Raw genomic sequence first — 15,767 nt, forward strand, 5'->3', positions numbered from 1 at the left:
AAAGTCAATGGATATCATCAACCGTCTGGTTACCAACATACTTATTTTGTGTGAACTATCCCTTTAAAGAATATGCTAAATGCATAAATGCAATCATGGGCAGTCAATCAATCTAGATATCAATCAATAAGCAATAATAATTTTCAAGAACACCCTTAAAAAATATTAATTAGAGAATGACAATCAAGCAATGACTTTTTTAAAATGTTTTTTATTTAAAAAAAAGGATTGAACTAATGTGTATGTACCTACATTAGTGTTTGGGATTGTACCGATTTAGCACAGGTAGCTTGCTACTAAACACAAGGCTATTGCACACAAGACATTCTACATGTATACACATTACATACATTCTGTACATAGATACATACATACATACATACATACATTAATATATTTATCATAAAAAAAAACTAGCATTGTTCCACAGGGTAGGCAATGTTTTACATTGAACGGAGTGATAGTGATGCTCACACAGGCTTAAACTCTTCATGCATTAAAAAAAGAAAGAAAAAACAAAATACATTAGACCGGCATTGGAAGAGCTGCCAAAGTGCTTTCTCTGTTGAACTAAACCGATCAACAGAGGAAACTAAAACATGTTGGGATCAAACGGTTAATGGGCATGATTGTATGAGTGAAAGTGTTGGGCTAATGACATTAATGTATGACAACAATAAGGTCAATTCATTACAACAGGAGGAAGCATAAGAAAACACCGGACTTCCCGTGGTTGCAGGAAGTTTACATTTTCTTCAGAAGACTTGTGATCCATTAAAAGACAGGGGGACACCAAACATCCTCCATTTTTCAGAATGAATATGCCTTCAAAAGAGAGAAAGTCATACTCAATTTGTCCCATCAATGGCCTATCAATTTCAATTAACTTTAAATGTTGTTAATACTTCACAGTGTGTGAGCCTTCTTGTTGCTGCAAGCTCAATAATCAACAGGAGAACAATAAAGTTCATTAATACTGTCGATCAGCGAAAATGTTCGCCTGTAACACTTCATTATTCTATTCAGTTCCATTAGTCAAGAGGGCACAAAACGAAGCACACGCTGCCGCAGCGTCGCAACAACATTGTCATGCCAACAGATCTAGAATTTACACCGGCTGCTGTGAGAAACTCATTTCAGGATTTCAGTAATCATATACCGAGTGTGCTTTCCTCTTAGGAAAAATTAAGAATGTAAAAAAAAAAAAAAAAAAAAAAACAGAAAGGGACAGTGAGTTTAGATGGACAAATAGGAGTAACATTGACAATTGTACATAGGTTTGCCATACATATTAGTTTTTACACAGGTTAGACTTTCATGCAATACAATGAAGCGGAATACTTTTCTTGTCGGTAATCAAAGGGTGTTATGTATATCAAGTAATTCGATAAATACATAGGAAAGGTTCTGCAAGCATGCGTGGTGGTTTGGCTCATGTGGAGTGCATTGTCGATCCTTACATTCCAGCTCATATTCCTCTCAGTGCATTGTCGATCCTTACATGTCCTCTCATATCTCTGAACCATGACAGTGGCAGCCGAACTTGTGGATAGGATACATCTTGTATTTGACTTCTGGTAGGTTAGTCAGTATAGGAGAAATATACAATCCCAAACTGCCTAGAAGTCTACAAAGTGCAATATTTAACATTTTGGTTTTTTTCGTGTTCTGTCAAAGAGCTAAAATACATATTCCCATTTGAATTTGGCTTTCTTTAATTTGCCTGAAAATGTCAAATATGTGATGGTCTTATTCTGTAATGGTCAGAAACCTTTGCAAGGACAGACGTAACAAAGGGCACAAGGGAGTCCAGTACCACACCTGTGATATCTCCTCTGAATGCAAGAGTCTAAAGACGTTGATTGTGATTCTCATTTCATCCATGAGGTCTCTGAACGCTTCTGTCTTCTGTGCCCTGCCTCCAAGATGGAGTCTCCCCTTATCTTTAAACACCTGGGAACTGTGGAGCCGAAATCAGACACAGGTAGTGCAGTCCTGCATGATGGGAGTCGACTGATGTTCGTGTTTGTTGGTGCAGTGCTCCATTGAGCTCGAGCTCTTGAGTGGCACCATGCAGCGGTGAGGAGGTCTGCCGCAGTAGAGCAGCCCCCAGCAGCACAAAACCCTGAGGAACTCCTTCCTCATGTCCTTACTCCGCAACGTGTAGATCAACGGGTTCAACGCAGAATTCAGCGTGGCAACGCTGAAGAAGATGTCAGCTTTATTGAGGATAGGGCATTGCTGGATCGTACAGGAAGTGTCCAAGAGAAGGATGGTGAAGGCAGGCAGCCAACAAATGATGAAGACGCCCAGCACGATTGTGACGGTCTTCAGGAGAGCGTAAGCTGGAGAATTGGTGGCCTCTAGTTGGCTGGTGCGCACAATAAGGTAGATGCGAACGTAAAGGATCACAATGGACAGCAAGATGATGGTAAATACGGTGACGACAAACAGGACGTAGTATCGGGTGTTGAGAGGCAGGACAGCGGAGCAATCATTCAGGTTGTTAATACAGTTCCAGCCGAAAATGGGAAGACCTCCCAGAAGGATGGACATCACCCAGCACGCTCCGATCAGAAGGAACATGCGGCAAGTTTTGTTGGAGCCGTAAACCTTGACCTTGGTGATGGCAATGTAGCGCTCTATAGCGATAGCCAGCAGGCTGAAAACTGAGGCGGACAGGGCGATGAAAGCGGTCCCCTCTCGTATGAACCACTGGACAGGCACCAAATGAAATGTCCTAGGGCCTGACAGAAAGATGTTGGCGATATAAGCAGAGCCAGCCAGTAAGTCAGAGAAGGCCAGGTTTCCGATGAAGAAGAACATGGCCGAGTGGAACTTTTTGTTGCGAAACACGGCAATAAGCACCAGGAGGTTTTCCAAGATGATGATACTGCAGATAATGACAAATAAAATTTTTAGGGTGTCCAGGCTTTGTTTACTCTCCATGCGGTCTCTAAAATCCGCTTCGTTCATATGCTTGGCAGATTGATAGTGGACCTGTATGAGGGTCTTGTTGAAGTACTGGGAGTATTTGCTCATGGTGACAGCTTGGCAAAGCCTTACAACCGGACGGCCAGTAGTCATTCAGAGGGCAGGTTGTCTGAGCTTGTCTGGGCCAGCAGGGCCACAGGAAAACGAGACGCCCAGCCCGAAGTCACGTCTCAGCGGCCCAGGAAGCTCTTCGGTGTCACCTGGAAACAAATACAAAAAAGAACAATTACTGGCAGGCCAAATGTAAAAAAACGAACCAAATAATTAAAAGTTGTCATTTCTGCACGTCTAACAGCACCAAACAATCTGTTTGAGTGGGCAACATTAACAAATTTGGGTGGGATTACGTGTCCAAACAATGGAAGATGAGGGAGTGTTATTGTTTTTTTTTGCACTTTTGTTGCAGGTAAAAATCTTTCAAAGCCATTTTAATTTCAGCTCTAATGATATGCTTCACATAATGCTATGCAAAGTCTTGTCTGACTTGAACCTTAAGGTGAAATCTGGTCAGCCTGTGCACATCAGGTCCTGTTTCCCCCTGGTATTAAGATGTGTTTTCAGTGATACGTTTCAGAAGTTGTCAGCCTAGCTGCATTACCATTTTCACCCGGTATTATAAAGGTTTCAAATCTCCTGTGATCACTTGTGTTAAGATTTCGCCTAGATCATCATCAAGATCATCACACTATACATCACTTTTATGGGATCAGTCTGTGTTGCACACACATACAACTCAATGCACAAACTCATGTTACACATCTTACACGAGTGAGCAGAAAAGGAAGTGAATGAAAAAGATAAGGAGAGGAGCTATGATTTTTGTGTTTGGTACAACACAGTGAAGTTGGAATCGCTTGTTTTGGTGTGCTCACAAAAACGTCCCAGAATACATCATCATCATCTTTTTTATTTAATGCCATGTCAGCAATCAGAGCTATCTTCATGGCAAAAATTCAATTACAAAAACACAAATATCATATAAATACAATACAAACAGAACAAAGATAACCAGCAAGTCATATTATACAATATATTTTTTTAGGTTAACATATGATAAAAAATCCAAAACCTTTTCAGGTATAATCTCATTAAAAATGTCCTTAACTGAAGTAACTTCATAAAAAATCATTCTACTTACAAGTGTTAAGTCCAGGAAAATCTAATAAAATATGTTTGACAGTTAAAGGAATCCTACAAAACATACATAATGTTGGGTCTTCACCTTTAAGTAAAAAAGCATGGGTCAAACTTGTGTGACCTATACGGCATCTGGTGTAGACCACCTGATCAAGTCTAGTTTTAAAATTGAGAAAAGTCCTGGTTTTAATTTCCAGATGAGTTGCATCCAACTTATTATTCTTGCTCCCAGAATACATAAAACATTCAAGAACCCATTTACTCATGTATTTAACACATCTTAATACCAGGTTGAAAGGTTACTCTGCTCTGGACTGTAGCTACAATTGCTCACTAACAAGCTTCATCCTCGTAGTGTGCACTAGGCTTTATCTAAGGATCAAGCAGTGGTCCTGCACTGATCAGACACATGTTGGAAACCAAAAATAGCTCAAGTAGTGTTCTGGAATTTCCCTACTGAGTAAAGGCGCCATGCCAGAACTGTCCTTCAGCTACAATCTGTTCTTGCCCCATGAACTAAGATAAAAGTGCATGTGACAGACAGTCTTCTACACCTACACATAACTGCACTGTATGTAGCACTGGATTCTTAGCCTTCATACTCTCAGACTGCGTATTGTAACCTCACGAGATGCGTAAAACAACGTCACAGAAACCATCACCTTGTCATCTAAATGTCTATCACATTTGACAAGAATCACCAAGATCTCCAATACAAATGACTAGAGTGTCATTCCACAAGGCCACAAAGGCTATAAACTTTCCCCTAATCTAAAACTCCCTTTCAACTGCTGATGACTAAATACATAGGGGAAATGCTGAGATTGACATTCTAGAATGTTTAGTAATTGATGACGGACTGCTGAATGCATAAAAAATAATGCAAAGATTTGAGTAACAAGGTTCTATGTATGTCAGAGACAGAAAATGTGAGCAAACAAGCGTGATTACCTGTGTCTGCCCTGGCCTCAGACATAGTCACATTATCACACATAATTACAGTATTTTAGATTTTGGGCTCGACAGTAACCCCAATCAGCTTTTGGCTAGCTGCTAAAATTGCGTAATTTTTAAACTGAAATAGTTTGTCATACAATTCGCTTGCCCAGTGCCTTTTATAATGTGGCAAGTAACGTGCAACTGAAATGCCATCATGACTGGAACAACTTTATAGCCATGTAAAATCCAACATAATATCCATGTGTTTTCCCACTTTTCAGAATGGTTCTACACGCCTGCAGATGATTTGTCCAAGCACTATTGATATTCAAATATAGATAGATTTGAAGAAAAAAAGAAAAAAAACGTAAACTTGGCTATTTTTTATTAAATGTATCTTTACGATCTTACTGTGAACAATTCTTCTAAACATATGTTTCATGTTTTAATTTTGAATCAAACAATTTTTTTATATCCCAACTCCATCTTCTGGTGAAAACAGATTTCTCACTTAAACCTGGTCCCTTTCTTGCTATTAATTGCAAGCTCGCATTCAGATCTGCCTCCATCCAATCAACAAACTATGGATAGAACCAAGTGCATGACCTACATTGTTTTTGTTTTTTTATAATCCATTTCACTCTGATGTATGTCACAATAAAGGAAATTACTTTTATTCAATTGCGACTTTAAACTACAGATTTAAATATTACATTTACATTAAAAACATGAGAGAAATGAAGGTGTCAAATCACATGCAAAAAGGCCTTTTGTTTCAATTCAGAAGGGCAAACAAGAGATCTCCAGGAGATAAAGTATTTAGCCACAAGGTGTCTTTGAGCTGTGGCCTAGTGGTTAGGCACACATGCTCATTACATTGAACCCCGGTTTTGTATCATGTCCAGATCTCTAATTTCCTGTCTGCCACCTACTGTCACAAATGACAAAAGACCCCAATGAGTACATCCCATAGTCCTTAGAGGGAAGTCTGAATACAATGGGATGTGCTTTGGTGTATACTTGCATACTTTTGTGATTAAATATAGTAGACGAATCAAGATATTTGGCAAGGATATCTCGAGGCCAGTGGTTACAAAAGACTACACCACTCACAAGTGGGCTCAAACATAGCTGTTCTTCACTGCTCAAGACACATCATCAGCACAGCCAGAGCAAAGCTGCCAAAGTCTCAACACTGAAAGACGCAAATCCCCCGTCAGGCCAGAGTCACTGTAGAGACTATGCAACCATGTGGAATGGCATCTGGAGACAAAGGCAGGAATCTAAGACATCTGTGTGACGCACACACCTCACTTCGACATCTCTGTTCGCTGCACATAGTTCAAAACCCCTCACATACAGACTCACAGATGCGGACTTATGTAAACATACCAGGAAACGTGTCTCAGTCACCTACAAACACACAAAAAGGTACAGCTGCGCAGACAGTGCCACAAACCTGCTGCCAAATGCCAATAATATCCAGCAAGGCCATTTCCTTGAGCAGCAGCGAAGAACAATGGTCTCCTTGTCCAGGTTATGTTTCACTTGATACTCTCCAAAGGCACACTGTGCTCCAAAATTACACCATGCATCAACTACCAAATGCAAGCTCTACAATTCAAACTATTTTCAGTAAACAGTCAACAGCTTATAGCATCCGACCAAAACTTCAATTACCCATCAAAATGTGTAAGCTGCCTTCTCAGAAACTGAAGGACGCATTTTCAAAACAGCTCTACGTCTACCCACTGAAATTTCACTCTCAGAACAAGTTTAAGTAGGTAGTTTCGCTACTGACAACTTATGTTTGTAATTTCACTGTCATCTGCAAGCTCCCGCTCACATGCACTCTGGTCCTCGGTGTTACCTTGGAGACCTTGCCGACTTTCATCATGGGATTTGTCAGCTTGTGAAACCTGATGGGCTGGTTTGTCGGCAGTGCCGTCTCCGGCCTGCCCCACTTTACAAGTATCCCCGCCCTGTCCTGCAACTGCAGACTGGAAGGGACGCCAGATCGTCCTGTCTGAAATAAATACTTTGTCTCTTCCTCTACAGAAAACCATATTCATCATACTGAAAGATAAACAAGACGTTCATATATAGGGCACACAGACAAAACTGTGAATGCATCGCCAGTAGCAGGACTCCTCAGTCCAGCTGGCTAAGAAGAGCAGTCTTCCTGTACACAACCATGCTGTTATAGGCCAGAGGAAGTGTTTGTGGTGTCAGAAGACTAACATCCTGTTCAAACTTGAGAGCTGACTGGTGGAGAGCTAGACAGTTAATGTGGGAAAGGTTGAGTGGAAGTGAGAGACGCAAAAGCAGAGCAGAGGAAGTTTATTCGGATTCTTACAGGTGTAATACGTGCGGCAGGAAATGAGCTGAGGCACGGCAACAAGCCGTTCGTTTTTGTGTTAAATGTGAGACAGACAGATCGAGAAACCTTTGTTGTAGAAATCAGAACTGAGTCATCATAAAGGTCACTGTTACAGTTCAGAACAAGGCAACCATATGATTACCATCTCTCACTCCACAGTCAGTGAAACCTGAACTGATGACCCCAGACTCGGGCAGGACTCCGCCCACATCCCCATGAAAAGTCTACAAAGGCTCCAGGTGTTGTTTGTCCTTCCCAGCAATACCTGATAAGCCCCAATTAGTTAGTGGCGTCTATGCAACCGTGATTCCCACAACGCACCTGTTACCTAGCATCAGTTGGACACCAGTTGCCTCTTTCTCTAGAGAGATCTTACATCTTTGCAGCTTGCACAAACCGTCAGCAACCACACACAGTTGGAAAAAACGAAACATCTAACTGGCAGATGTCTCACTTCAGCTTGTTATGGCTGGTTCTCATGTTTGCCGTCACGTACGTTAAGAATGAGCCGAGAAATGACCGCGAGACATATGCTTCCTTTAAGTTTCGTTGAGGGAGAGAGGTTTAAGAACAGAACACACAACGTGCTGTTAGAAACTACGCATAGCACACGTTTCTTGTGTCCCTGCAACACCTGTCAGCACAGCGCGTTCTCACCCGAGCATGTGGATATTATTGTTTTTCTCAACAATCTAAACACTTTATTAGCATTTTTTCACCATTCGTGCTGCTTGAGCTTAAATGCTTTTGTTCTTTATATTTCTTGTTTACACATACTGTTTAAACTAAAATAATACCTTAAGATATAACGTAAGCTTGTTGTGTACAGTACATTGCCTAATCGTAAGCTTGTTCAGAAATGGTGACAAAAACTTGCAAAAAAAAAAAAAAAAAAGATTTCTTGTTAAACGTCATTTAAATAAACAAAAATGCGAATATAATTTTTTTTGAGTCCAAATATTTGAATACAATATTTTTTGAAAAATGCCCATCCCTACTTTATGCCACCTTGAGTGCTTGAGTGTCAGCCTTGCAGTCTGCAGTAAATAGATGAGCAAAGTTCTCTTTCTGTGCTAATGTTGTTGCTGTGCTCTATAAAGAGCTTCAGGCACCGACAAGCTACTGATACTACATCCTGTCCCAATCGTGATAAGCATCACCATCCACATGACCGCATTTTTTTCACCTCCACCACAAATGCACTTAGAGCTTATTCTTGGGGAATTTTATAACACATCAGGTTGATGCAAAAAAAGCATTCAACTGCAAATCCAACAAACATGCTAAAGGGCAGGAGGAAACCTTTACCAGAACATCACACTTACGCACACTGTACATGCAAAAATGTTCTTTCAGGTTTTAATGCATTGTAGAGGGACTGCAATACAAGTAATATCAAAATGCAATCAGTTCATAGCACATGATCATTAAACTGATAATACCTTGCCCCGGAGAGCTGCACAATTACGTCATACATAATTGTATTGATTTGCTAGCTGGTTCCATAAAATCAGATGTAAAAGGGTGAAGCAGAGCACTTACAGACGGGTGGGGAGGGAATGGGGGAGGAAAATTCCATCTGTTTCGCTAAGCCAAAAGAGTTATGATTCAGAGCCAGTCAATGCAGCGAAGGTGATAGAACACAGAGAGTCCCAAGACCACAAAGCTCTATTCAACACTCTCATTCCACCATGCTAATGACCCAGGTCGGACATGTACTTCCGCGACTGGAAAAATATATTTTAAAAGTATATATGCCAGTTTATGAAACAAATAGTCCTGGTTGAGGATTCTGATTGGTTAACACAGAATTTCAAGCATGCTACAGGCTTGCTGCAGTAGGGTGTGTTACGCGGTGTTACGCGGTGTTCGGCCATACACCAATTACATTACATGCCCACCGTGGCACCAACCCCACTGTCGTTTTGCTTTTTTATAGAAATAAAAAACATTCAGTTGGACAATGGACGCTACAATTATAAACTGAGAGCGTCTGCTCTGCTCCATAGAGTCGCTGCAGATCATGAGCATCATTGACAAATATCTTATCTTGTAAAATGTGCGGTCAGTACCCTATGCACTCCCTATGCACAGAGTAGGGTACATTTAAAAAAAAAAAAATGTATTACCGATATTGTTTACGTTTGAATACATATTAATCGATACTGGATATTTAATTGTGTATACAACAAAACAAATGCAGTGTTTAAGAAATTTCATCTGAAAGGAATGTTACAGGTTAAATTCAAGTCAATCTCTATTAGCAGTGTCTTTGGCATGCGGCTGATTACCATTGAAAATAATAGTTTGTTAAAAAAATAAATAAATAAAAACAGGTATACTAATCTTCAAAAGTTTAGGGTTGGTAGGATTTTTTTTTATATAATTGTGAGAAAATAATTTAAAATAACCGTTTTCTATTGTAATATTTTTTTATTTAATTTATTCCTGTCATCAAAGCTGAATTTTCAGCATCATCACTCCAGTCTTCAGTGTCACACCATTACTTTTACAGTACTGTTAAAAGCATGCATTTAGAGAAAATAATTAATTGTATACCATTTTTCACAATATCTTTCCAAAGCCTTTTTTTTTTTTTTTTGATATGATACACTGTAAGCAAGAATCTACAGTTCTAGGAGGGCGAAAATGAAAACAGGCAAATATCTGTTAAAAAAAGACATCAAGAGGGTAAAATAATTATGATTAGTAATCAACTGGTTTCTGACCAGCCTTTAGAAAACAGACAGAACAATGTCATTTTTAAAGTAATATATTTTTTTTACACTTTTTTCCCCCCTCCTGAAATTTAGGGAGAACCCTGACCACCTAGTAGAATAATAAATAAAAAGGCCACATGATCCTTCAAAAAATATTCTAATATGCTGATTTGCTGCACAAGAAACATTTCTTATTATCATCAATGTTGAAATTATGTTGTTTTTTGCTGCTTCATATTTTTGTGGAAACCGTGATACACTTTTTTTCAGGATTCTTGATGAATAGAAAGTTTAAAAGAGTAGCATTTATTTGAAATGGACATCTTTTGTGACATTCTAAACTGTTTTTACGATCTTTAATGTCTTTAAAATCTTACTGACCCCTAAACGTTTGAACGTAGTGCACAGAAATGTACGTACATGTCAACATATAATTGCACAGCTGTCAATGCATGTTGGAGTGTTACAAACTGTGGCACAAGTAAAAAAAAACATATGCAATGTGGTAACCTCCTGACTTGCATTTGCAAGAACATTCCTTTATTAGCCACACAAATGTGTTTGTAGTGCATTGTTTGTTGGTAGAACGAAGGCTGTGGGTGATCTACACTTCTATCAGAGAAAACCACAAAGTTTTAATGTCTTCAGACAGCATGCTGTCCATAATACCACCGCATCTAGCCAAGCTGCATCCGACGCTGCATCTAGCCTTATTCTCATGAATCAAGAAGCATGTGGGCAAGCTGAAGCAAGCCTTAACACCAATGCCCGCCGAACATCCTAGCGCACCGATGCTGCCGCTCTGTAACAAAGCCTGGGGCTTGTAACTGTTCCATAGAGCGTCTCTCCATCATAACCATGCATCGATCGGCCGTGCAGAAAACGGCAACCTTCCTAGAAAGCGTCAGAGTTCTGGAAACCGAGGCAGTACTCCTACAATGCTGACAGACAGCCTGTGATGTAACAGATTGGCCTCAAAAGCCAAAGCGTAGATGTTAGTTATGACATTATGCATGTTTTATGTCATAACTAACATCTACGCTTTGGCTTCTGAGGCCAATCTGTTACATCACAGTCTGTCTGTAATGAGTCTTTGTAGAATACCACATATTAGGGTTAAATAGATCGTAGTTGTTATGTGATCCAGGCTCCACGGTTCGGCACGCATGTGATTCGCGGATTATTTGCAAAGTTTAATCATCATAGAGTCAAAGTTTATCACTTCCACGTGTTTTGTCTTGCCAGTTTACGCCTTCAAGCAGTTTTAAACCATTCCAGCGTAAGAAGAGGCGAAAGAGAACTGAATTTGGTTCTCGCACGCTGTTATCTGTGCAGACAGGCGTACACACAGAGGGACGAGCTTCAGATATATAGCGTACAAACACAGAATTGATTCCTCTTTTGCGTTTCCTTGCGATTGATGTCAAAATCGGCAAGTATTCTCTCAAACACAGTCGGTTGAAGTGAACGTAAACAGTTGAGTAATACATCGGATGTGTATCATTATATTGGATCCATGCATTAGCTCTTAAAGTGACAGCAGCCTATAAATTCATGTTGCTGCTTATGTCATTAATGGTGATCAAACAACAAGATTAATCTAGATTTCATTTATACAGTGAACACTATAGTGTTATTTTACATTTAGGCCTAATTATTACATTTCTGTACCTGAATACACTACAGTTAGACCGTACCTTATTTGTAACTTTGTTATACTTTATCTATGCTTGTAATTAGTGTATTTGTTATTTTTTTATTGACTGTTCACTTGCCCTTAATAATGTTTGAACTTTATTAGTTAGGCTAATAGTTTTTGCTGTGGTATCGAAGTTCTTAAAGTGTGCGTTTTAATAAACGGAAAGCAAAGTTACATTTGGTACCCCCCAACTATTTATTATTTTTTTCTTGCTGATCTGAAAAATGATCTGATCCATGACTCAAAAACTGATATATGATCCAAACCGCGAGTTTTGTGATCAGTTGAACCACTTCCACATATGATAATCCCCTTAAGCAATAAGATATATTTTCATCCAAAGTAAAAAAAAAATTCATAAAGTTTTCATAAAGTAAAGTGATCATGTTTTTTAATGTTGTTTGCAAAATAATAATAATAATAATAATATCTATTGGATTTTATATTGTGACTACCAAAGTATCCAAATTCTATTTAGAAAATATTTTACTATTAGTTGAGAGATATTTTAGAACTACCAAGTATCTGGATTTCACCTTAACTTTTACAGTACTGTTAAAAGCATGCATTATAAAAAAAAATGTAAATTGGTATACCATTTTTCCACAATATCTTTTTTTTTTTTTTTTTTTTTTTACAGAGATATGATACATCGTAAGCAAGAATCTACAGTTCTAGGAGGGTGAAAATGAAAACAGGCACATTTCTGTTAAAAAAAGACATCAAGAGGGTAAATGAATATTTTTTTTACACTTTTTTTTTCCCCTCCTGAAATTTAGGGAGAACCCTGACCACCTAGTAGAATAATAATTAAAACAAAAGTAAAAGATGTGTGCATGAGCAAGTGTTGGGAAAGTTTTAGGGAGTACATCCTCTATCTAGAGAGATTTTCCTCTTCTGACTCATCTGAATACACTAAAGCACAAAATATCTGTCCTCAGCAGCAGACAACAGCCTCCCTTGAAATGATTTCCACTCTAATCTCCAGGACGTGGATGAGCACCAGGCATTTAGATAATACAGAAGCTAAGAGGGCAGATCTCAAACAAAGCAGAATAACACAACAAATGATTATCTGTTTCTCATCTGTACAAGCAAACATATAGACACAACACTTCAGTATAGATATACATGTACACAAAGCTATTAGGCTATAATGTCTCAAGACTTCACCCCTGTTCATCAATAGTTATGTCGAGAAGAAGAAGCTAGTGGCATGCTAGGGGAAAAACAACATTGAGATTAAACCACAGATAGGATGCTAACTTCTGCTGCAATACACACTTAAAAGTCATTAGGAAAGGGGCAAAACAAATCTTTGAACAGCTCCCAAGTGCAGTGCTTTGTAATGGAGCAGATACGGGTGATTTGATATGGTCTGCGTCTGCCATATCTCACGTACAAAAACTCTTGAGAGGAACTTCACAGACATTTAATGAAAAAGCATAGCAAAAAAAAAACAGAACATACTTAAGTTGCTTAAGCATGCGAAATACCAAATAAACCCAAGCACACTAGAAAAGGGATTGTGTAATAAGACTTGAAGTCACGTCTTGCAGCATCACTGGTCAACGTGACAGACAAGGGCCACTTTCTAACAGAAGATCATTTGAGTACATTTTTGGTTTTCAGAAAAAAATGTGAGTATAGTATGTGTGCATGCACAGTGCTGAGGTGATGTGGGTAGTTACTATGCGGTAGCTGAGGTACGTTTCTAGTTTGTTTGCTAGAGTGTTTAAGTTAACTGGCCCCAAATAAAAAATATCCAAGTCACTATATCATAATAATTCGTACTAGATGGTGAAATCGTAAGAAATTGTTTGCCTTCAATCTAAACCTGACCATAAAGTCCATTACCCAATCCCTAAACATGCTATTTAAGGGTATCTATTTTTTAAGGGTAAAAAATCATTAGTCATTCATATAAACCAATTGGTACAATATCTTACAATTTCACCCTTTCATGAGAGTGTGTTGGATGTTCTGGTCTATAGATGTGTTGGCCCACATTTACTTCAGTTTTGACGTAAATGCTTTGTGTATGTGTACCACCAACCGCATTGCCTTTTCAAGTATACTCCATTAGATGGTGTGAAAATTGTGGGAACCTTTAACTCTATTGTTGTTGCCGTCACTAGTAGTTTGCAGTTGTTGTTGTTCTTCGGTCTCATCCGTTTCTTTTCCGACTGAGAAACAACTAACGGAGGCAACAACTACTAATTAGTGCAAAACAATTTAAAGTGCATGTGCGAGATGAGCGTACTGAGTTTGTACAATAAAAAAAAACGGCTGTGTGCAAACAACATATATACTATGCTGATGATGAAATTTGTCACGTGCACTATGCACACCTTAGCGTACACGTAAAAACCAAAGTATGGGCTTAAGTCTATTTTCTTCCGTCCATTTTATAATCCACTAGGCAAAAAAATAATCTGATCGCTTAGCTATGTAACTCCCCACCTCTCCTCAATAAGCTGCATCATTCATTTTCATAGTTACACTGAAGTTTAATATCATCGCTAATCTTCCTAAGTAAAAGCAAAAGTTTTGACTATGTAAAAGCCAGGCACACTTTCACGGCAAGGAGGCAGTGGCGGGGTGTCACACGGACATACGGTGTTCTGCTATAGTAATTCAGGGGGAATTGGAAAGTTGTGTATACGTTTGCCCTCGGCTGCACGGGGGAGGGGAGAAAACAGGCGAGAAAGAGAGAACTGCTTTTCCACTCAACTTAGCCTACATTTAGCCGCATTATTTCCTCTCAGAACATTGGTCAACATTGTGTGGCATAAGTCTACTCTTCACTTGTCAGTGTATTTTCCTCCCCTGCGAGGCATATATAAACAAAAGCCCATTAGAACTCTTGGCTCATGGTTTACATTTGTCATGTCCATTTGGCGATGCATTTCTTAGCATGTGGGCGAAAGAAAGGCGACAGGAAACGAAGAGCTGTGTAAAAAGAAACAGTGGAGTGGAGAAACCCTTCAGCCTCACATTCTGACCATTGGGGGCAGTGCTGGACTATGTATATATATATATATATATATATATATATATATATTTTTTTTTTTTTTTTTTTTTTGTGTGTGTGTGTGTGTGTGTGTGTGTGTGTGTGTGTGTGTGTGTGTGTGTGTGTGAAATATTATTACAATTTAATATAACGGTTTTCTATTTTAATATATTTTTAAATTGTAATTTATTCCGGTGATGCAAAGCTGAATTTTCAGCATCATTACTCCAGTCTTCAGTGTCACATGATCCTTCAGAAATCATTCTAATATGATGATTTGCAGCTCAAGAAACATTTCTTATATACTTGTTTAATATTTAAAATCTTTTTAATTGTATCTGTGTGCGTGTGTGTGTGTGTGTATTAGTTTTTGGTGGTGTGGTGAGGATGTTGAAGTGTGTTGAGGTAGCCTAGTACTCTGAGCTACTTACAGGTTCACTCTTATCAATTCATGTCAGCCACAGGCTCTTCACTTCTGATTCAGATTCTTGACGGACTCTTTCCCGCCCCCCCAACCCCCTACGGTTTAATGTCTACTACATAGATCAAAGGAACGGCCCACAAGAGGGTGATTAAAAACATCAGGAAGGATTCATTTAGAACCACAGCCATGGTCACGCCGTCTCCGCTGCTCATTAGATAAAGAGCTAATGCAATCTTACTTCATTATTTAATCTACCAAAGAACCTACTCCTGGTTTAGGCATGTCTAGACCTTCGACGTCAAGGATGAGAAGTCCACACATCAGCAGGGCACAGGAAGGCCACATAATAGACTAAATAATAACCAATGTATGCTGAATTATCACGTCAACCATAAATTAAATAACGACAGAATTGTCAAACTAAGAGCACTGATCATCTTAACTCTGCAGCACATCCCCAT

At 39.0% G+C, this 15,767-nt stretch overlaps 1 protein-coding gene across 3 annotated transcripts in view; it reads right to left on the reverse strand.

Annotated features, from left to right (window-relative positions):
- Positions 1-193: 193 nt before the first annotated feature.
- Positions 194-15,767, reverse strand: part of s1pr2 (sphingosine-1-phosphate receptor 2) — a 31,495-nt gene continuing 15,921 nt past the window's right edge. For all 3 annotated transcript variants that reach the window (XM_082177168.1, XM_082177166.1, XM_082177167.1), the window contains exon 2: positions 194-3,194. In XM_082177168.1, the coding sequence (XP_082033294.1) occupies positions 1,975-3,087 (1,113 nt within the window). In that variant the 5' untranslated portion in view covers positions 3,088-3,194 and the 3' untranslated portion in view covers positions 194-1,974. The remainder of the gene's footprint in view (positions 3,195-15,767) is intronic.

This window comes from Leuciscus leuciscus (genome assembly GCF_965113295.1).
Source record: "Leuciscus leuciscus genome assembly, chromosome: 1".
Lineage (NCBI taxonomy): Eukaryota > Metazoa > Chordata > Actinopteri > Cypriniformes > Leuciscidae > Leuciscus > Leuciscus leuciscus.